Source organism: Narcine bancroftii, chromosome 3 (assembly GCF_036971445.1).
Source record: "Narcine bancroftii isolate sNarBan1 chromosome 3, sNarBan1.hap1, whole genome shotgun sequence".
Classification (NCBI taxonomy): Eukaryota; Metazoa; Chordata; class Chondrichthyes; order Torpediniformes; family Narcinidae; genus Narcine; species Narcine bancroftii.
The window spans coordinates 218,155,194-218,177,769 of NC_091471.1; the positions used below are offsets into that span (position 1 = coordinate 218,155,194).

The 22,576-nt window shown below is 42.7% G+C and overlaps 1 protein-coding gene across 10 annotated transcripts in view; it reads left to right on the forward strand.

The window, feature by feature from the left end:
• pde5ab (phosphodiesterase 5A, cGMP-specific, b) overlaps positions 1-22,576 on the forward strand; it is a 177,207-nt gene that overhangs the window by 60,937 nt on the left and 93,694 nt on the right. For all 10 annotated transcript variants that reach the window (XR_011354157.1, XR_011354155.1, XR_011354156.1 and 7 more), the window contains 2 exons: positions 3,490-3,598; positions 3,718-3,802. Coding sequence is in view for 7 of the 10 variants with exons in the window: in XM_069926609.1 (XP_069782710.1) it covers positions 3,490-3,598; positions 3,718-3,802 (194 nt within the window). In the remaining 3 variants the exon portion in view is untranslated. The remainder of the gene's footprint in view (positions 1-3,489; positions 3,599-3,717; positions 3,803-22,576) is intronic.

Genomic DNA, 22,576 nt, shown 5'->3' on the forward strand with positions numbered 1-22,576 from the left:
CATCTCAGAATGGCGGTGACTGGGGAAACAACAAGGTGGCCACGTTGTCGGTCGAGTTAGCCTCCATGTTCTGGAGATCCAACTACCAGCTCGACTGCTCTCCACAGAATGAGTTCCCCTTGCTCCAAAAGTCTCTTTCATATGTAGTTCAACCTGACCCCCATGATGTAGACATCCCAGATCAGGTCCTCTATATACTCCACAATGGACAAGGCTTTCCATTTGCAGGCCCTGCCGAGAGCTCGCAGGACCCAAAGAAATTTGGTGTTTCACTCACTGGGTTCATTATTTTTGAGTCACTAGGAGGTGTCTGGTGTAGACAATGTTTTTTTGCACAGGTATTACCTTTTGAGGATGTCCACGGCCTCCTGGTACATTGTGGCATCCCTGATCATGGAGTAGACCAGGGTACTGACCCTGGAGTGCAGCACTTGTAGTTTGTCAGTTTCTGACCGTACAATGATAGAGGAGGCTTGCAAGAACACCTCAAAACAGTGCAGCCAGAGTTCAAAGCTGGTAGATGCCTCAGGCAATTAAATTGATGCACCTTTAATCATTCAGGAGACTATTGTGGAGAAACCAATAGGCTTTGATTCACTTAAGAACATAGCACATCCCCACTGTTCGGTTGTCCTGTCCTGAGTTTCAGGGGGCTGTGGAACAGCCACCTTTATACAGGAGCCTGTGGGAAGGGGCCATAGGTCCAACTAGCCAATAGGGAGGCTTGACCAGATAATTATGCATAATGGTGGTTTACCACATTCACCTCTAGTTTTTAAAAAGACCGCGACTGTAGTGGAACTTACAAAGTTACAAGTTTACATTGAAAGTCATAGGTTCAGCCTATCAGGTGGTCTGGTCATTCACTGGGACCATTGTAGAACTGGTTGTGCATGGTACCGTAGCAATGCTGAGATTATCACCCTTGAGGACCTGCTTTTTAACTTCCTAACTCCCTATATTCCCTCTTGAGGGCCTCATCCTCTTTCCTATATCTGTCATTGGTACCATCATGGACTATGGCATCTGCCTGCTCACCCTTCTTCTTGAGAATGCTGTGGACTTTATCTGAGGTGTCCTCCTCAACTGGCAGACAACATACCATCTGGGAATCTGGGTTTGTACACAGAACCTCCTATCTGCTCCCCAGCTGTTGAATCCCCAATCACTATGACTTCTGAGCTGAAGGGCCAGACTCTGTGCCAGCAACATGACCATTACATTTTGTCCCTGGTAGATAATTTCCCCCTGCCCCCCAAACAGAATCCAAAACTGTATACTTATTGTTGAGGAGAATGACCACAGGGGTGTTCTGAGATGGCTGCCTATTCCCCTTCCATTTCCTAACACTCACCCAGCTACTTGTCTCCTGGGTGTGATAGTCTCTTTCTAGCTTTTGTCTATCACCCCCCCCCCACCCCACCTCGCAAATGATCAAGAGTTCATCCATCTCCATTTCCGTAACTCAATCTGTAAGGAGCTGCAGCTAGAAGCATCTCTTGTAGATGTAGTCGCCATGGATGTTTCTGCTGTCCCAGATTTCCCATGTCCTGTAATTGGAGAATACCACTGCCCTTGCTGCCATCTCCACTACCTACTCTGAGTTATTATGAAAAGATACTGCCTACCAAAGCCTCAAAGTCCTGCTCTTACACTGGCCACTCCCATATTAGCCACTCCATTAAAGCTCCACTTCCCTTTATTGGCCACAGCTAATTAGCCAAAGGAGACATTTGATTTAAACAAGTGCCTACCTTTCCTGGTGCTTTTAAAAATGATCCTCTTCTCATTCCGAGTCCTCCTCTTGCAGCTCCCAATGAGAAACTAACAAGCGAAACTTGAAACTCTGCAGACACTGTGATTGTAGTAAAACAATATCTTCTTCATACCTTGAAGAAGGGCTCAGGCCTGATACGTCAGTTATATATATTTTCCTCCTATAGACAGTGCTGTTACTCCAGCATTTCTGTGTTTTGACATGAAGGTAACAAGCACCTTTGTTTCTGAGGTCTCTCAGTCTGATTTGGGTTTATTTCCGCCCCTAGTTCTCTGCTGTCAGTTCTCCACATTTATCTACTCCCACTTTTCTAATGTTACAAAATTGTTGAAATACTGAGCAAAAATGTGGCAACAAACTCCACACCAATACATTTATTTTTAAAAAAACTGTAGACATACTGCTCTGTAACAGGCCAATTGGGCCCCATGGGTCCATGTTGTCCAACTTACACCCCATTAACCTACACACCAGTACATTTTTGAAGGGTGGGAGGAAACCAGAGTTCCCGTAGAAAACCCACGCAGACATGGGGAGAACGTACAAATTCCTTACAGACAGCACAGGATTCGAACCCTGGTCCCAATCGCTGGCGCTGTAAAGCCATTACACTAATGGCTACACCAACTGTGCCACCCATTTCAGTCTAAGTACAGAATCTTTAGATATATCCATGCAGAAACAAGTGGTGATTTTTACAATGTGATAGCATCAAGTAGCATGACTTAGGGAACATTTCAAGGTGGTTAATTTGATCGTGTCCATCTTGAACCATGAACCAAGACAAAAGCACTCTCAGTTGTTTAAATAGAGTCCTCTATCTTACACTAATGGAAAACCACTCAAGCTCATTAACCCAAAACCCTTTCTTCCCACGAGACAATCTTTGGCAAAAATTCCCACTTTGAATCCATCCTCCAGCTGACTAATAAGGCCACACAGACAAATATGGGATTCTTGACTCTCGACAACCTGATGCCAGTTTCATCAGTTGTAATAGTTTAACCAATAAGTGTACGATTTTGCCCAAGAACAGTTTTAATAGCTTATTCAATGTTGATTTTTGGCTTTCCTGGCTGTTCCAGAATTTTAGAAATGTTCAGTATCTAACAAAAATGTTAAAAAATTGTTCAACTCTTTGAACTAGCAAAAAGTAAAGCACTTTAAATAAACAAAATTTTTAAAAATATAAAACAATGTTATCCCAATGGTCATTCCTCTAATTAAAATAAATTATCCACCATATGCTCAGTGATTTCCCGAGTGTTTGGGCTCATTAAGAATTCCAATGAAGAGCACAGTTGTCCTCTCAGCTTTGCAGAAGGTTGAAACCTCCCTATGATTGCAAGGTAAAAACCAACAGTTATGTGGAAGATTCAAACCTTTCCTTGAAAGCATTCATTGAACTTTCAGTTCCTGCACTCAGTTAAAAAGCCCCCTTTAAAAACTAGCTGCAGTACTTCAGTAATCCACATTAAATAAGCAGTCCATCCATCAAATAAAGTTGATTGGATTTAGATTTACTAAGTGGATGTAGGAATCATAAATGTTTGAAAGGTCCAGGACAGCTTCGGGCCTACTCTTAGTAGCAGAACATTTTGGAAGGAAGCCAAGAAATAAAACTCCCTTTAAAAGTGTATCATACTCAAGTAATGAGCAGAACCTGTATTACTGACTGAGCATGCTAAAATAAAGTTATTTGTTTTTATCAGGAACTATGATATAAATAAAATCAACTATATGTTTGCAAAGTATGCAAAAAACACCATGGAAACATTGAATATCACAGATCTTTCCAAGGACACAAGGTTCATGTGGACAGTAAGTAAATATTTTAAATCCTCAGTAAATGTATGCAGACTTAGCCCAAGGATGATTTGATTTAGTCACATTTGGAATATTCCTGGTAGCTTTTAACCTTATTTTTATTTGCTCGATAGAATGAAAATGCAGACAGTACAAACAAGCAATTAAAAAGCTTGCTCTGCACCCCAATAAAAAATGGAAAGAAGAATAAAGTCATAGGTACTGGAGCTTCTCATTTTGATGTTCATTTTGTTGCTTGTGTATGTGGGGTTTTATTTATTAATATTCATTCTATCAGCAATCCTTAAATGATTCACTTCATACATTCAAACACATGTGTAGTTTGGTAGAGAAATATTGGATTCTTAGTTCCCTACTGTTTTATACTAATTTAGCTGGTGTGCCTTAATTATTGAAAACATTTATCCAACTGCTATTTTTTTTTTAAAGTCAACATTATGTTGAATCTTGGAAGGTTCATGGAGATATCCTTGCTTTTAAGAGGATTTTGGATTCTGGGCAATCCAATCTGTGTTCTTAGAATGGGATTGTTGAAAATACAAACTTAATTGTTCGGTTTATCTCTTTGAATTGCACATTTTGTATTTTTTTGGAATAATTAAATGTTTTAATTGCAAAAATATATGGAAGAAACAAAATGCACATTTATTCCTGTACGTATTGATGGAGCTCAAATTGTGATATGTTAAAAGAAACATTTTATCAAGACTGTTCTTGTGTTACAGGATAATAAAATTGGTGGAATAGTGTGGTGGTATGGACCGGGATGCATACAGTGCCCTCCATAATTAATTCACCTCCATTCATAATTATGCATACACATACAGTGAGGACAAAGACACTTTTTTCCCTTATTTGCCCCTGTACTCCACGGTTTTAAATTTGTAATCAAACAATGCTCATGTAATTAAAGTGCATATTCCAGATTTTATTCAAGGTTAGTTATAAACATTTTGGTTTGTCATCAGCAGTGGAGATCTTCCTTGGAAGTCCCTTTGTGATTACTGAGGTTACCAATATGCCCTTTCTTCTTAATGATGTTCCAAACAGTTGACTTTAGAACCATAGAACATTACAGCACAGAAACAGGCCCCTTCAGCCCTTCTAGTCTGTGCTGAACCATTTCTTTTGCCTTGTCCCACTGACATGCACCCAATCCACAGTCCCCCATCCATGTACCTGTCCAAATTCTTCTTAAATGTTAAAATTAAGCCTGCTTTCTCCATTTCAGCTGGCAGCTCATTCCACACTCCCACCACTTTCTGTGTGAAGAAGTTCCCTCTAAACTTTTCCCCTGTCCACAATGCCTCCAATCTTAGTGCCATTTGTAAATTTACTAATTAATTTAGAACATTATCATCCAGATCATTAATATAGTTGAGAAACAACAATGGTACCAGCACTGATCCCTGAGGCACACGACTAATCACAGGCCTCCAGTCTGAGAAGCAATCATCCACCATTACTCTCTGACTTCTCCCATCCAGCCACTGTCAAATCCAGATCACTACTTCACCATGAATACCTAGCCTCTGAATCTTCCTGACTAACTGCCACGTGGGGCCTTGTCAAAGGCCTTAGTAAAGTTCACGTAGAATCATCCACAGCCTTTCCTTCATCAAGTTCTCTTGTAACCTCCACAGAAAACTCTACAAAATTGGTTAAACATAACTTAACACACATTAAAGCCATGTTGACTATCCCTAATCACTTCTACTTATCCAAATAATTGCATTTCCAATCTCTTAGAATACCTTCCAATAATTTACCAACTACTGATGTCAGGCTCACTGGCCTATAATTTCCTGGATTACTTTTGGTGCCTCTTTTAAACAGCATAACAATTTAAGCTTCCCTCCAATCCTCTGGCACCACCCCTGTGGCTAAGGAAATTTTAAATATTTCTGCAGAAGCCCCTGGAATTTCTGCACTAGCTGTCTTCAAGGTCCATGGATGGCTTTTTTTTTAACCTTTCTTCCCACGACTGAGTGAATACTGCTGCAGAAAAAATGTATTTCATATATCCCCCCATCTCTTTTGGCTCCATACAAAGTTGACCATTCTGATCTTCAAGGGGATCAATTTTTCCCCTTACTATCCTTTTGCTCTTAATGTACCTGTAGAAACCCTTAGGATTTTCCTTCACATTGTCTGCCAAAGCAACCTCATGTCATTTTTTACCCTTCCTGATTTATTTTTTGAGGTTTTCTTTCATTTTTTTATACTCCTCAGTTATCTCATTTGCTCCATGTTGCCTATACCTGTTACACACCTCTCTTCTTCTGAACCAGATCCGCAATATCCCGTGAAAACCATGGTTCCCTATGCCTGCTAACCTTTCATTTAATCCCGTTCACCTTTGAACATCCTCCACTTACTCACTTGTCCTCACCCGAAAACAACATCCCAATAAACACATTCGAGATCCTTTCTCATTTCCTCAAAATTAGCCTTTCTCCAGTTTAGAGTCTCAGTCAGAGGTCCAGACTTACCCTTCTCCAAAATTAACTTGAAACTAATGGCATTAATGATCTTTGGCCCAATATATTCCCCTACACATACTTTGTCACCTGTCCTATCTCATTACCTAAAAGGCGATCCAGAATTGCATTCTCTCTAGTTGGTACCTCTATTTATTGATTTAGAAAACTTTCCTGAACACATTTGTGACAAACTCCCAGCCATCCACCCATTTTACAATATGGGACTCCAGTCAATGTGTGGAAAATTAAAATCCCTTATTATCACAGCCTTGTGTTTCCTACAGTTTTCTGTTATCTCTCCACAGATTTGCTCATCTAATTGGACAATCTATAATACAACCCCATGACTGTGGTTATACCTTTCCCATTTCTCAGCTCTACTCATATAGCTTCAGTAGATGAGCCCTCTGGTCTGTCCTACCTGAGTGTAATTGTGATATTTTTCCAGATGAGCAATGCCACTCCTCCCCCTTTCATCACTACCCTTCCTTCTGCTCTATCATGTCTAAAGCAATGGGAACACAGAAAATTGAACTGCTTGTCCTGCCCCTCCATCAACCAAGTTTCACTAATGGCCACAATGTCATAATTCCACATGCCAATCCAGACTCTAAACTCGTTTGCCTTTCCTACAGTATTCCTTGCGTTGAAATAGATGCATGAAATTTTCACATCATCTTCTCCCTTCTCTACTCCTGCATATGCTTTGGCATGCTGTTTCCCATCCCCCTGCAAACCTTCCCGCAAGAATATTAGTCCACCTCCAGTTCAGATGCAAATCATCCCTGGATCATTGAATGATCCCAAAAACTGAAGCTCTCCCTCCTGCATCTGCATCATCCTCCTATTTTTAACCTCATTAACATGAGGCATGGGTAACAATCCTGATATTATGACCCTGGAGTTCCTGTCCTTCAACCTGGCAACTAACTCCCTGAACTCTCCTTGGAGGGCCTCCTCATCTTTACTACCCACGTCATTGGTCCCTATATGGACCAGGACACTTGGCTGTTCACCCACTCTCCTGTGAATGCCATGAACTCAATCTGAGTTATCTCAGACCCTTGCACCATTTGAGGCCCTATACTATCTGAGATAGACAATATGTGCTGGAGTAGGCCAATTGACCCGTCAAGCCAGCACCTGCCATTTATCGGATCATGGCTAATCTTTCTCTTTCAATAACTAATCCCAACCTTATCCCCATAACTTTTAACTCCCCTGCCCACAAGAGCCTTATCCAACTCTCTCTTAAATCTATCAAATGAATCTGCCCTCACTACCCTCTGTGGCAATGAATTCCACAGATCCACAACTCTCTGGGTAAAAATATTTCTCCTCATTTCTGTCTTAAATGGCCTTCCCTGAATTCTTAAAATATGCCCTCTAGTCCTAGTCACACCCATCATTGAGAACATGTGCTCTGATTTCACCCTGTCAAGCCCTTTGATAATCCTAAATACTTCAATCATGTCTCCCTTCATCCTTCTAAACTCCATCGCATATAATCCCAGTCTTTCTAACCTATCCACGTATGTCAATCCTGCCATCCTGGGAACTAACCTTGTAAATCTGTGCTGCACTCCCTCTATAGTAAGTATGTCCTTTCTTAAATATGGGACCAGAATTGAGTGCAGTATTCCAGGTGAGGTCTCACCAGAGCCCTGTACAACTGCAGGAGGGCTTCTCTACTCCTATACTCCAATCCCCTCTTCATGAAAGCCAACATACTTGATCTCTTCCACGGAACCTCTTATCTGTTCACTACAGCTCACCTCTTCCCCTCCCTCCCCTTCTTAGCCACAGGACCAGATTCTGTGCCAGAGACCTGATCACTGTGGCTTATCCCTGGTAAGTCATCTCTCCCCAACAAAAGTTTGGGTGATGTCTCTTATTGTTTTATTCTTATTTTTCAGCCTCATAACGGCTTCTTTGAGTTTCATTGGCAGAACTTTGATCCTCATGTTGAAAAATAGCAACTACAAACTCCAAAGGTGATCAAAAGCTTCAACGCAAGCCTAGCTCTCTTATACCTGCAACAATGAAGTAATTAAACGGACCTGAGTAATCACAAACACCCGTGAAGCACAATATCCCAAACATTATCGTGCCCTGAAATGGGGGAACTATGTATAAAAAAGTTCTGTAATTTCTACCTTCTCAAACCAAAATGTAAACAAATAACAATAGACAATAGTTGCTGGAGTAGACCATTCAGCCCATTGACCCTGCATTGCCATCAGCATGGCTGATCTTCTACTAGCCTGTCCCTGCCTTCTCCCCACAACCCTTAATTCCCCTGTCGGCAAGAACCTTCTCTAACTCCCTCTTGAACTGATCTAGAGAACCCACCTCTACCACCCTCTGTGCTAAATCCTTCCAAAGACCAACAACTCCCTGGTTTAAAAAAAATATTTCTCATCTCTGTCCTAAAGGGCCTTCCCTGTATTCTTAAACTATGGCCTCGAGTCCTAGTCTCCCCCAACATCAGGAACATGTAATCAGTTTCTATTGTGTCCATCCCTTAATAATCTTATATACCTCAATCATATCACCCCTCATCCTTCTAAATTCCCACATTTACAACCCCAGTTTATTCACCCTTTCGGCATATGTGAATCCCAGGAACTAACCTTGTGAATCTATGCTGCACTCCCTCAATAGTGAGAATGTCCTTCTTCAAATTAGGAGACCAGAACTGGATACAATACTCCAGGTGTGGTCTCACCAGGGCCCTGTACAACTACAGAAGGACTTCTTTACTTCTGTACTCTATTCCCCTTTTTAACAAGGCCAACATGCCATTTGCCTTTTTCACAGCTTGTTGAACCTGCATGCTAGCTTTTAGTGAGTGATGTACATCTAGAGCATGTTGCACTTCCCCACTCCCTAACATGACTCCATTTAAATAATAATCTGCCTTCCCATTCTTGCCCCAAAGTGGATAACCTCACATTTATCCACATTAAACTTTGAATAAAATCTGCAATGTGCACTTTAATTACATGTGAATTGTTTGATTTAAAACATGGAACACGGGGGTCGATTAATGTCTCAGACATTATGGAGAGCACCGTATGTGCATGGATAACCATGAATGGGTGTGAAGGAACATGGGAGAACTAGGAGTGTGGATCTAGATGTGTAAAACAAAGGGTGGTGGGGGCTGATCTAGAGGGATTGATGGATGCACTTGAATGGATATTGAACTGGCTATGTAAAAACATAGATCGATAGATATGGATGGATGAATACTGGCAATACATTTACATGGATAAGTAAATTAACACCTTGAATTGAAATAGATGGAAATTGTTAAATTGGTGTAGATAATTGGATATAGATAGGTAGTCATGGATTATGGTGAATGAATATTTCACAAGGATCAGGGACATCACCCTTCACTTCACATTAATGGTTCAGTAGTCTCTCTCTCTTTGGCTTGGCTTCGCGGACGAATATTAATGGAGGGGTAATGTCCACGTCCGCTGCAGGCTCATTTGTGGCTGACAAGTCCAATGCGGGACAGGAAGACACGGTTGCAGCGGTTGCAAGGGAAAATTGGTTGGTTGGGGTTGGGTTTTTCCTCCTTTGTCTTTTGTCAGTGAGGTGGGCTCTGCGGTCTTCTTCAAAGGAGGTTGCTGCCCGCCGAACTGTGAGGCGCCAAGATGCACGGTTGGAGGCGAGATCAGCCCACTAGCGGTGGTCAATGTGGCAGGCACCAAGAGATTTCTTGAGGCAGTCCTTGTACCTCTTCTTTGGTGCACCTCTGCCTCGGTGGCCAGTGGAGAGCTCGCCATATAACACGAAGTTGGGAAGGCGATGGTCCTCCATTCTAGAGACGTGACCCACCCAGCGCAGCTGGATCTTCAGCAGCGTGGATTCGATGCTGTCGGCCTCTGCCATCGATGTTGGTGATGAAGTCGCTCCAATGAATGTTGAGGATGGAGCGGAGACAACGCTGGTGGAAGTGTTCTAGGAGCCGTAGTAGAGAGAGAAGAATGCACTGTTCTTTGGAGTTCACTTAACTGGTGACCTACCCTGGACACGCAACATCTCCTCACTTGTCAGGAGGGCACAAAAGCAACTGCACTTCCTGAAAATACTGAGGCGGGCAAGGCTACCGGCCACCATCCTATCAACTTAACACAGGAGCTCTATCAGGAGCATCTCGTTCGACTGCCACACAGTCCGGTACGGTGGCTGCAGAGAAATGGATCGGAGGTCAATCCACAGGACCATAAGAGCGGCAGAGAAGATCACTGGGGTCACCCTTCTCCCCATCGACATGATCTACCAGGATTGTTGTTTTAAGAGGGCTCACAAAATTGTTAATGATCCCTATGACCATGCCCACAGGAGCATGCAGCTGTTTCCATTGGGAAGAGATGCAGGAATATCAGAGCCAGCCCCACCAGGCAGAGGAACAGCTTTTTCCCACAGCCAGAAAGACTGCTGAATGAATGAACTGCTCATACAAACATTAGTTTTATTTTTATATATGTATATACATACAGCATATGTATTGTTTGTCTGTACGTGTGTTATGTTGTCTGGTTGTGTGTCAGCATGTTTTGCACAGAGGACTGGAGAACGCTGTTTCATCCAGTTGTACTTTTGCAGTAGGATGATAATACATTTGAACTTGGACTTCATATTTACTTATTACTGCTAATGCATGGATACTGATAGATGTTTATTGATGGATGAATATAGTGGATTGTTAATGATGAGTGTTATAGAGGGAATGATATAAAGCATTTACGTACAGAAGATTGATAGTTAACATCAATTGATGGCCTAGGGCTTTTAGACACATGGATAGAATCAAATGTATGGATAGAAAGGTATTGATAGATGGATTGATTATTTATTTGATGTTCGTCATGTGCATTGATCTAGGTTTACCAAGTCATAGATGGTTACCAAATAGGCAGCAAACCAAATACCATGCATGGCAAGATGGAAATTCAAGCACATAATAGAAAACATTAAAGAGGTGTTTTTCACATAGACCATATGTACATTACTGCCAGTCTTGGTAAACCTTAATCTCCAAATATTAGCTTTTTTTTTAATGCGCATTCCAAATTTTATTAAAGGTTATTTATATATATTTTGGCTTGAGCATGTAATTTTTTTGTATCTATTTTATTTAAAATTTAAAACTACAAAATAAACATTCACAATATTTCAAATTCAACCCCAATACATGTGATAGAGAGAGAGAAAAATAAATAAAATAAAGTAAAATGGAAGAACCCCCTACTACCCTCATGCCCCACCCTCCTCCCTCCAAACCCCTACCAATGCAAGAAAGAAAAAAAGACAAAAAGAAAAAGGAAAGGAACATCAGGAATATTTCCCCTTCTGATATCTTATGGAGACCTATAAGAGAAGGGGAAGGTTTGAGATTCATTTAAATATTAATACCCACATTTGTAAATATGGCACAACTAACTTCAAAGAAAAGAGAAATGGCAATGAGGTACCCAGGTAAAATCTAATTTATTTACTTTTCGTTTAATTTGACTGTGTTAATCTAAATCTTTTGATTTCTTTTTATTGCTTTAATGCAGTGGTTCTCAACTTTTTTTATTTCCACTCACAATCCACTTTAAGTATTCTCTATGCCATAGGAAGTCTGTGATTAGTTAGGGATTGCTTAAAGTGGTATGTCGGTGGAAAGAAAAGGTTTGAAAGCCACTGGTTTCATCGTACCCAATTGACTCGTTATGTGGACAGTTTCATAACTCCAAAGGAAATGGGCGAATGACAATTTTTCTCAAGCAAAATATTTCAGTAACAATTGGGTCTAGAGCAATGATTCTCAACCTTCCCTTCCCACTCACATACCACCTTAAGCAATCCCTTACTAATCACAGACCACCGATGGCATGGGGAATACTTAATGAGCTATACAAGTGGAAAGAAAAAAGTTGAGAACCACTGCTTTAATGATTTGTATATTGCTTTAGTCACTTAATTTGGAAAAAGCCATAATTTCAGCATAATTTTTTTTAAAATCAGATGGGGACACAAAGTAAAAAGAATGAATTGAAATGTTCAGAAAATTATTAATTTATAATCGTGGTGATGGAGCATCAGCAGCTCTGTTATATTCTAGCTGATTGTCCATGTCCATGGGTTGAGGGAATGTACAATGGACTGATGATGCATAGCAGGTATTTGTAATACCACTCACAGCAAATTTAACACCCAGAAAGGTATAAACATATGTGCAGACATCCTATTAATTTTTATTTTGAGTTACGTGTAAATTATTATCAGCTCACCTTGTATTTTGGAATAGAAGGCATAATCAAAAGATTGTTGTATATTGAAGAAAATACTTGAGATTTTGCAGTGTTTACAGAAATGCATTGTCACTGTATATAAATGAAAGCAATTTAAATGCTGAAGACTTAGCCTTTATGCAAATATCTACAACAGGTTTACACACATTGATTAAGTGACTACACCTTTCCTATGTCTCTGCACCTTTCTTTTTCAAAAGTAAGCTTATTTTTAATACTGAATTAATTCCTTCATCGTCTTGCAATTTTATCAACCCTTACTTGTAATTTCTGTCTTTAAATGAAAAACAACTATAAATCTAGCCCATTTATCTGTTTTCAGAATATTCTAGATCTTTTTATAGATTTTGATTTTGTTGTTAAATCAACTTTTGGACTGTGTGGTTTTATTTCATTCAAGGGCAGCACAGTTGGTACAGCAATTAGCACAACACCTTTACAGTACCAGTGATCGGGACCAGATCTGAATCTGCGCTGTCTGTAAGGAATTTATACGCTTCCCCGGGCTCTTTGAAGATATCTGTGAATACGTTCCAACAGAATCATCAAATGTGTAGATTATACAACAGTAGTTGGTCTCACCAGCAACAATAATGGGTCACATTTCAGAGAGAAGTTTGATAGGATTGTAAAACCGTGCAAGAACAACAAGTTGAATCTCAAAGTGGACAACACAAAGCAAATGGTGTGGACTTCAGGAGGTCGAAGGTTGATCATTCTCCACTACACATCTACGTTTCTACCTTGGAGAGTACGGAGAGCACAAAGTTCCTTGGTGTGCAAATAAATATGACCTATCCTGGATTTGCAACACCTCCTCATTAGTCAGGAAGTCACAGCAGTGCCTATATTTTATAAGGTGGTTGAGGAAAGCACCGGGGACTCTGCTTTCCTTCCACCACTTGAAAAGTACTGGGGGTGTAGGTTAATTGGGTGTAATTGGGTGGTACGGGCTCATGGGCTGAAATAGCCTGTTACTGTGCTGTATGTCTGAACTTAAATTTAAGTTTATATCTTCCTATTGTACATTTGCATGCTGAGAAACAACATCTCCCTGGACCATACTGTACACACAAAAACACACAATACACAGTGAATAATGATTGCATTAACAATCAAAAATATATAAATTCTTGGGATTATTTACATGGTTACAGGATCTGTTCATCAATCTCACATTCTGTGGGATGAAGGTAATATCCAGCCTGGCAGTCCTGATTTTGATGCTCCTGTACCTCTTCCTTACGGTATTGTGTTAAAGATACTGTGTGCTGGATGGAAAGGGTCTTCTATAATTCCATGAGCCCTATTTGGACAGCAGCCTCAGTAAATGTAGTCAATAGAGGAAAGGGAAACCCAATAATTGCCTTGGCTGCTTTAATGATCCTCTGCATAGACTTCGGTTAAAAGCTTAGCTACCGCACCACACAATGACGCAGCCAGACAGGATACTCTCAATTGTGCTTCTGTAAAATGTTGTCCAGATGGAGGCCAGAGACCTTGCTTTCCTCCACCACCTTATAAAATATAGGCACTGCTGTGACTTCCTGACTAATGAGGAGGTGTTGCAAATCCAGGATAGGTCATATTTATATGCACACCAAGGAACTTTGTGCTCTCCGTACTCTCCAAGGTAGAAACATAGATGTGTAGTGGAGAATGATCAACCTTCGTCCTCCTGAAGTCCACACCATTTGCTTTGTGTTGTCCACTTTGAGATTCAATTTGTTGTTCTTGCATGGTTTTACGATCCTATCAAACTTCTCTCTGAAATGTGACCCATTATTGTTGGTGATGAGACTAACTACTGTTGTATAATCTACACATTTGTTGATTTGGTTGGAACGTATTCACAGATATCTTCAAAGTGCCCACCTGTTTCAAACAGGCCTCAATTGTGCCCAAGAAGAACATGGTAACCTAAATGACTACCGGTTAGTGGCACTCACATCCACAGTTCCTGTCTGAGCAGTGACATGGATCCATTCCAATGTGCCTACTGCAGCAGCAGATGCTATCTCATTGGCTCTACACAAAGCCCAAGAATCACAAAGATGTATACATAAGAATGTTCTTCATTGACTACAGTTCAGCATTCAACATCATCATCCCCTCAAAACTGATCAGCAAACTCCAAGACCTGGCCCTCAATACCTCACTGTGTAATTGGATCCTGGATTTCCTCAACTCAAGACCACAATCAGTGAGGATTGGTAAGAACATCTCCACAATCTTCATCAGTACTGGAGAACCATGGGGCTGCATTCTTAGCCCCTGCTATACACTCTTTATACCTACAACTGTGTGACTCGGTACGACAATAACATCATCTACAAATATGCTGACGATACCACAGTAGTGGGTTTTATAAAAGGTAGTAATGAATCAGCATACAGGAGGAAGATTGAAAACCTGACTGAATGGTGCTCTAACAACAACCTCGCACTCAATGTCACCAAAATCAAGGTGCTGATTGTGGACTAAAGGAAGGGCAAACCAGAGGTGATCATTGGGGGATCAGAGGTGGAGTGGATGAGCAAATTTAAATTCCTGGGAGTTATTAGTTCAGAGGACCTTTCTGAGATCCAACAAATGATTGTCATTATGAAGAAACCACGTCAATGCCTCTTGAGTTTGGGAGGTTTGGTATGACAATGAAAACCCTGGCAAACTTCTAGATATGTAGCAGAAAATGTGCTGACTGGCTGAATCACAGCCTGGTATGAGGGCACAAAAAGCCCTGAGAGTAAAACCCTAAAAAAGATGGTGGACGCAGCCCAGGATATCACAGGCAAAACCCTCCCCACCTTCGAGAACATCTACAGGGAACACTGCCGTCAGAGAGCAGCATCAATCATCAAGGATCCACACCACCTAGGACATGTTCTATTCCCGTTGCTACTATCAGGAAAGAGGTTCAGGTGCCATCAGCTTCAGGAACAATTGCCACTCCACCATCAGACTCCTCAACCACAAACGCAATCAGAGACTCATTATAAGGACTTTTACTTTGCTCATTATTTATTATTGAATATTTATTTTCTGCATTACCCAGTCTGATTGCACTGCCTTCTTGTTTACTTTTCTTTCTTTTCTATATGCATCTTTTCTAGAGCACAGTTTATTTTGGCATGACAAATAAGTTGAAATACTGCCTGGCCCGTAGGATAAAAGAATCTCAGGGTTGTATGTAATGTCATGTTTACACTCTGACGTAAAATCTGAACTGAATCTAACAGTGTGGGCTGAGTAAACCACCCAATGGTGTACCAGTCCCCAGTATGATGGGATTTGAGGTTTTGCTGCCAACCCAGGCAGACTGTGGTCTTTCGTTAAAGAAGTTCAAGATCTATTTGCAGAGAGAGCTGTTGAATCCCAGCGAGGACATTTTATCCACCAGGCTCTGAGGTATGATCGTATTGAATGCCGAGCTGAACTGCTGGACCCTGATGGGTCTCAACACAGAACATTGACCATCCCTCTGTCTTTATAGATGCTGCTTGATCTACTGTGTTCTCCCATTAGTTCAGATATTTGCTTCAGATTCTTTATTTAGATGTGGGGGGGCTGTATCTTTATTTAGTGATGTATTAAGTAAATAACCAAAATGTTTCCACCTCTTGAAGAGAGCATTTGTTCTCTTTGAATATATCAGAATTTGTCAACTTCAACTGAATATTTCTTTGTTCGACAGAATCATACATTGATTCTCATCTCTCACCTGTGTGAGTTTGACTTGCTGTGTTCTTCTGATGTTTCTTTTGTCCAGATGTTTACTGTTCAATTCAGAAAGCCAAATTTTGCTGAACAAAGGCAGCACGGTTGGTGTAGCAGTTAGTGCAACGCATTTACAGTGCCAACCAGCAGAACTGGGGTTCGAATCCCACGCTGGTGCTGTCTGTAAGGAGTTTTTACGTTCTCCACGTGTCTGCGTGGGTTTTCCCCGGGGGCTCCCACTGTTCAAAACATTATCGGAGATGTAGGTTAATGGGATGTGAGTTGGGCAGCAAGGACTCGTGGGCCGAAATGGCCTGTTACCGTGCTGTATGTCTAAATTTAAAAAGTTTTTAAAGATGTAAAGCTCACTCATATTCTCAGCCCTTCTCATTAAGAGTTCTGCAGGTATACACCCATACTTCAACAAGAAATTGGCCAAGCAATATTATATGCTGAGTTTTGAACATCCAAGTAGTACTTGCTTCTTGAGGACTTTGCAAATACAGGTATTCTGACAGACCTTCCAGCTAATTTATTTGCAGTGAAAATGAAATAAAATTTTCACAAAATAAAATGGTTTTAAATTATGAGAATCTAAACTGGAGGATATTGCCAGATATATGCTTTACAGTTGATGTACTGTTTAAAATATCAATAGTTCAGTCATGGAACATGGCTCTCATGTCTAACTTCAATCTACTAGTTTATGCTACTGTAAAATTGTCTTTAATAGGAACATAAGAAGTAAATGCCAAAGTAGAGCATCTGTCTTGTTCAGCCAGCTTTTCTATTCAATTAGATCATGGCTGATCTTACTGTGGACTCAGCTCAACCTACCTACCTTTTCCCCATAATCATTAATCCCTTTCTGTGCAAGTGAGGCGAAACGGTGAGCAGAGCAGTTAATTCAACACCAGCGACCCAGGTTCAAATCCAGCAAAGCCTGCAAGGAGTTTGTACATTTTCCCCATATCTGAGTGTGTTTCTTCCAGGTCTCCAGTTTTCTCCCACCCTTCAAAATATGCTGAGGTTGTATGTTAATTGGAGCATTTGGGGAGCATGGGCTTGTGGGCTCAAAAGGCCTGTTAGCGTGCTGCATGTCCAAATTTAAAAATGTTTCTTCTTTGGTTAGGCTTCGCGGACGAAAATTTATGGAGGGGTATGTCCACGTCTGCTGCAGGCTCGTTGGTGACTGACAAGTCCGATGCGGGACAGGCAGGCACGGTTGCAGCGGTTGCAAGGGAAAATTGGTTGGTTGGGGTTGGGTGTTGGGTTTTTCCTCCTTTGTCTTTTGTCAGTGAGGTGGGCTCTGCGGTCTTCTTCAAAGGAGGTTGCTGCCCGCTAAACTGTGAGGCGCCAAGATGCACGGTTGGAGGCGATATCAGCCCACTGGCGGTGGTCAATGTGGCAGGCACCAAGAGATTTCTTTAGGCAATCCTTGTACCTCTTCTTTGGTGCACTTCTGTCTCAGTGGCCAGTGGAGAGCTCGCCATAGAACACGATCTTGGGAAGGCGATGGTCCTCCATTCTGGAGACGTGACCCACCCAGCACAGTTGGGTCTTCAGCAGCGTGGATTCGATGCTTGCGGACTCTGCCAGCTCGAGTACTTCGATGTTGGTGATGAAGTCAATCCAATGAATGTTGAGGATGGAGTGGAGACAGCACTGATGGAAGCGTTCTAGGAGCCGTAGGTGATGCCGGTAGAGGACCCATGATTCGGAGCCGAACAGGAGCATGGGTATGACAATGGCTCTGTACACGCTGATCTTTGTGTGTTTCTTCAGGTGGTTGTTTTACCAGACACTTTTGTGTAGTCTTCCAAAGGTGCTATTTGCCTTGGCGAGTCTGTTGTCTATCTCTTTGTCGATCCTTGCATCAGATTAAATGGTACAGCCGAGGTAGGTAAACTGGTTGACCGTTTTGAGTTCAGTGTGCCCGATGGAGATGTGGGGGGGCTGGTGGTCATGGTGGGGAGCTGGCTGATGGAGGACCTCAGTTTTCTTCAGGCTGACTTCCAGTCCAAACATTTTGGCAATTTCCGCAAAACAGGACGTCATGCGCTGGAGAGCTGGCTTTGAATGGGCAACTAAAGTGGCATCGTCTGCAAAGAGTAGTTCACGGACAAGTTGCTCTTGTGTCTTGGTGTGAGCTTGCAGGTGCCTCAGATTGAAGAGACTGCCATCCGTGCGGTACCAGATGTTCATTGTTGAGGTCTTTATTGGCTTGTTTCAGCATCATGCTGAAGAAGATAGTAAAGAGGGATGGTGCGAGGACGCAGCCTTGCTTCATGCTGTTGTCGATGGAGAAGGGTTCGGAGAGCTCATTGCTGTATCTGACCCGACCTTGTTGGTTTTTGTGCAGTTGGATAACCATGTTGAGGAACTTGGGGGGGCATCCGAGGCGCTCTAGTATTTGCCAAAGCCCTTTCCTGCTCACGGTGTCAAAGCCTGTCTAAATGTGTCTTAAGTATATTTAGCTTCCTTGGGCAGAAAATTACACAGATTCACTATTCTCTGGGAGAAGCAGTTCCTCTTCATCTCTATCTTAAACCTACACCACAAATCTTGAGGACACTGTACATCCCTTGTTCTAATCTCACCTACCAGTGGAAACTACTTTCTTGCCTCTATCTTATCTATCTTGTATGTTTCTATAAGATCCCCTCTCAATCTTCTACATTCCAGTGAGCATGCTTCCAGGCATCTCAGTCTTTTCCCATGGGCTAACTCTTGTTCTCTGGAATAACCTGGTGAACCTCCTTTGCACTGTTTCCAAAGTCAGTACATCCTTTCTCATGTAAGGAGACCAGAACTGTATGCAGTGCTCTGAGTGCAGTCTCAGTCTGACAATAACCACACCAGCAGTGCGAGTATAAGACAACTTTAATAAACTAATATGTACACTAAGAGGTCTTGTCTCTCTGCAAGACGAACCCGGAAGGCTAGACTGTAGCTCTGAACTGCTTTATATACAAGGTCACTGGCATGACCCCTGGTGACCTAGTGGTGTAATTACATACCACCACATTCACCCCCCCTTAAAAAATTGTTATTCACCCCCGTCATCCCCCCATTCTCCTTCCCTTGTTTGTAAGTTCATAAGTCCAAAATTTTTCGTGGCTCCCATTGCCTTCTGGACCTCCTCGGTAGTGGTATAGGGGTGGGGAGTGCAGCCAGCCTTTCGGCCTTTCTTGGTGGAGGTGTGGGAGTGGGAAGTATTAGATGGTCATGTGGCCGTGTGGGCTGGGGATCCTCTTGTATGGGATTAGGTCCTGCCGTCAAATCTAGGGTGGTGATATTTTGTGGGCCGGGCGTACCCAGGGTCCTGATTTCTGGGGAGGGTGGTATAGTCCTCTGGGGTGACTCGATGAACGACTGTTCTAGTGACTGCTGTTACGCTCCTTGTTGATCCAAGAACATCTGTGTTTCCTCCGTGTTGTTCAAACATCCGGCCAGCGAGAGATCCCTGGTGGCCACCAAGTCTTCTGTTCCATCTGGGTATGTGACGAAGCATACTGAGGGTTCGCGTGCCTCAAATCCACTTGATCCACCAGCGGGTCCGCTTTGTGGGGTCTGCAGTGCTTCCAGAGGAGAACAGGTCCCGGTGTCATCAATCCACTTAGGCAGCCCGTCGTGGCTTTCCTTGTGAAAGAAAAGATACGGTCACGTGGAGTCATGTTAGTGGCAGTACACAACAAAGAACGTATAGAGTGTAGAGCTTCTGGCAACACTTCTTACCATCTAGTAACAGGCAGGTCTTTTGCTTTTAAAGTCAAGAGGACCATTTTCCAGATAGTGGCATTTTCCTTTTTGACTTGTCCATTCCCCCTGGGATTATAACTTGTAGTGCGGCTGGTAGCAATCCCTCTCTCGTGCAGGTACTGCTGTACTCCTGTGCTCATGAATGCAATCCCTGTTTGTGTGTATGTAGATCGGGTACTCAAATATGCTGAAGATGGGTTGGAGGCATTTTATAACCGTGGCTGCTGATACATCAGAACACGGGATTGCGAAGGGGAAACGGGAATATTCATCTACTACCTTTATGAAATAGACATTTCTATTATTGAACAGGAGCGGGCCTTTAAAATCGAGGCTGAGGTGCTCAAAAGGTTTGGTAGCTTTGTCTGGCCGGTAAAATTGCGGTTTCCATTCTTCACAGATACGGCAGCTCTTGTTCACTGACCTCACTTCCTCTACCAAAAATGGGAGGTTTTGGGTTTTAATGAAGACAAACAGTCTAGCGAGCCCCAGGTGGCCCAGCTCATTGTGCAAGCTCTGCAACTGGGACGTGTGGTTAAGAATGGCACAAATGCCTCTGGACAGCGCGTCCAGGGGCTCGTTGAGTCTCCCGGGGTGGTATAGAATGTCGTAGTTAAATGTAGACAATTCTATCTGCCAGTGCAGGATTTTGTCATTCTTAATTCTCCCCCATTCTGGTTATCGAACATAAAAGCCGCAGACCGTTGGCCGTGACGAGGGTGAAGCGTTTGCACGCCAGATAATGTCACCAGTGCCTTACTGCTTCCACAATGGCTAGGGCCTCCTTCTCTACTGCTGAGTGTCTTACCTCTGACCCCTGGAGGGTTCGGGAGAAAAAGGCCATCGGTCGTCCGTCTTGGTTTAGGGTGGCTGCCAGAGCCTCATTGGATGCATCCGTTTCTACTTGAAACAGGATTGCCTCATCTATGGACCGCATGGTAGCTTTAGTGATATAGTCCCTAATGTCCCTGAGTGCTCTTGTGGCTGCTGGGCTCAGTGGGAAAACTGAGGCTTTTATAAGTGGGCGTACCCTGTTGGCATAGTTAGGGACCCATTGGGCGTAGTAAGCGAACAGTCCCAAACACCTTTTTAGTGCTTTCAACGTGTGAGGCACTGGGAGGTCTAGGAGAGGGTGCATACGGGCTGGGTCTGGCTGATTTCCCCGTTCTGCACTACATAGCCTTGGATTGGCAACTTCCTGGTGCTAAAGACACATTTGTCCCTGTTGTATGTTAGGTTCCTTTCCTTGGCTGCCTGGAAGAAGCATTTTAAATTTGTGTCATGATCCTCCTGAGTGTGGGCACAGATTGTCACGTTGTCTTAGTAGGGGAACACCACTTTCAGTTGGAACTCATCTACTATTCGGTCCATTTCTCTCTGAAACAGGGACACTCTATTGGTGACTCTGAAGGGGAGTCGCAGAAATTGATACAGCCTGCTGTCTGCCTCAAATGCCATGTAAATGCGATCGCTATTTCTCATGGGCAGTTGTTTGTATGCTGCCTTCAGGTCTATGGTGGAAAACACCTTATTCTGCGCAATGTTGTTGACCATGTCTGCTATGCGTGGCAGTGGGTAAGGATCTAGTTGTGTAAATTTGTTGATTGTCTGGCTGTAATCTACTACCATGTGCAGTTTTTCTCCTGACTTTACTACAACCACCTGGGCTCTCCAGCAGCTGGTGCTCTGCTCTATGATGTCCTCCTATACTAGCCTACGGACCACTGTCCTAATGAAGGCTCTGTCCCTCGGGCTGTACCTCCTGCTCTTTGTGGCTATTGGTGTGCATTCTGGGGTCAGGTGTGTGAACAGCGGAGTGGGTTCTATGTTCAGGACAGACAGGCTGCAGTGTTTTTTCTTCGTAAGGCATAGTGGGGGGTGAGGCCCGTTGTTCACGATTGTAATGCTTTCTAACTGGCACTGAAAATCTAACCCCAATAGTACCGGGGCACAGAGGTGAGGGAGTACTAGTAATTTGAACCCTTCGTATTTTGTGCCCTGGATTTCTAAAGTAACCCTGCAAAACTGTTTTACCTCAGCCGCAAAGCTGCTGGCTGCTAACAGGATCCGGTGTTCACTTGAGCGTGTGGGGAGGGCAAGGCGGTTGACTAATCCCGGTTAATAAAGCTTTCAGTTCTTCCACTATCTATTAAGCAATTTACCCTCACATCATTAATTTTAATGCACACAGTGGCATCAGATAAATTGTGTGGACTTGCCTGATTCATGTGTAGGGAAGCAAGTCTAGCATGTCCTTCCATTCGATAGTACTCGGCGTCATATTCATCTCCTGAAGACTGTGTCTTCTGCTCTGTCACATTTGTCCAAGATGGCCGGCTGCACATGGCATTCTTCTGCTTGTCTGTGGAGAAAAAGAGCTTTCCTGCTTCTTATTAGCATGAGAATGGGCCTTGGCTGTGGCCTTGGGGCTTCTGCAGACTTTTGCATAATGCCCACGTTTTCCACAGTTGGAACAGACATTTTCTCTGGCAGGGCAGAGGGCTCTGGGGTGCTTTCTTTGTCCACAGAAAAAGCACTTGGGACCCTCAAGGTGTGCTGCTGCTACTATGAATTCCTGTGAGGCAGCATACTTTTATTTTAGTGGGGCTAGAGAGTCCAGCAGCGTGACGTTTGTCCCAGCCCCAGGGTCATGTGAGTATTACTCCAATTCTTTCCTGGTGCTTTCTAAAGCT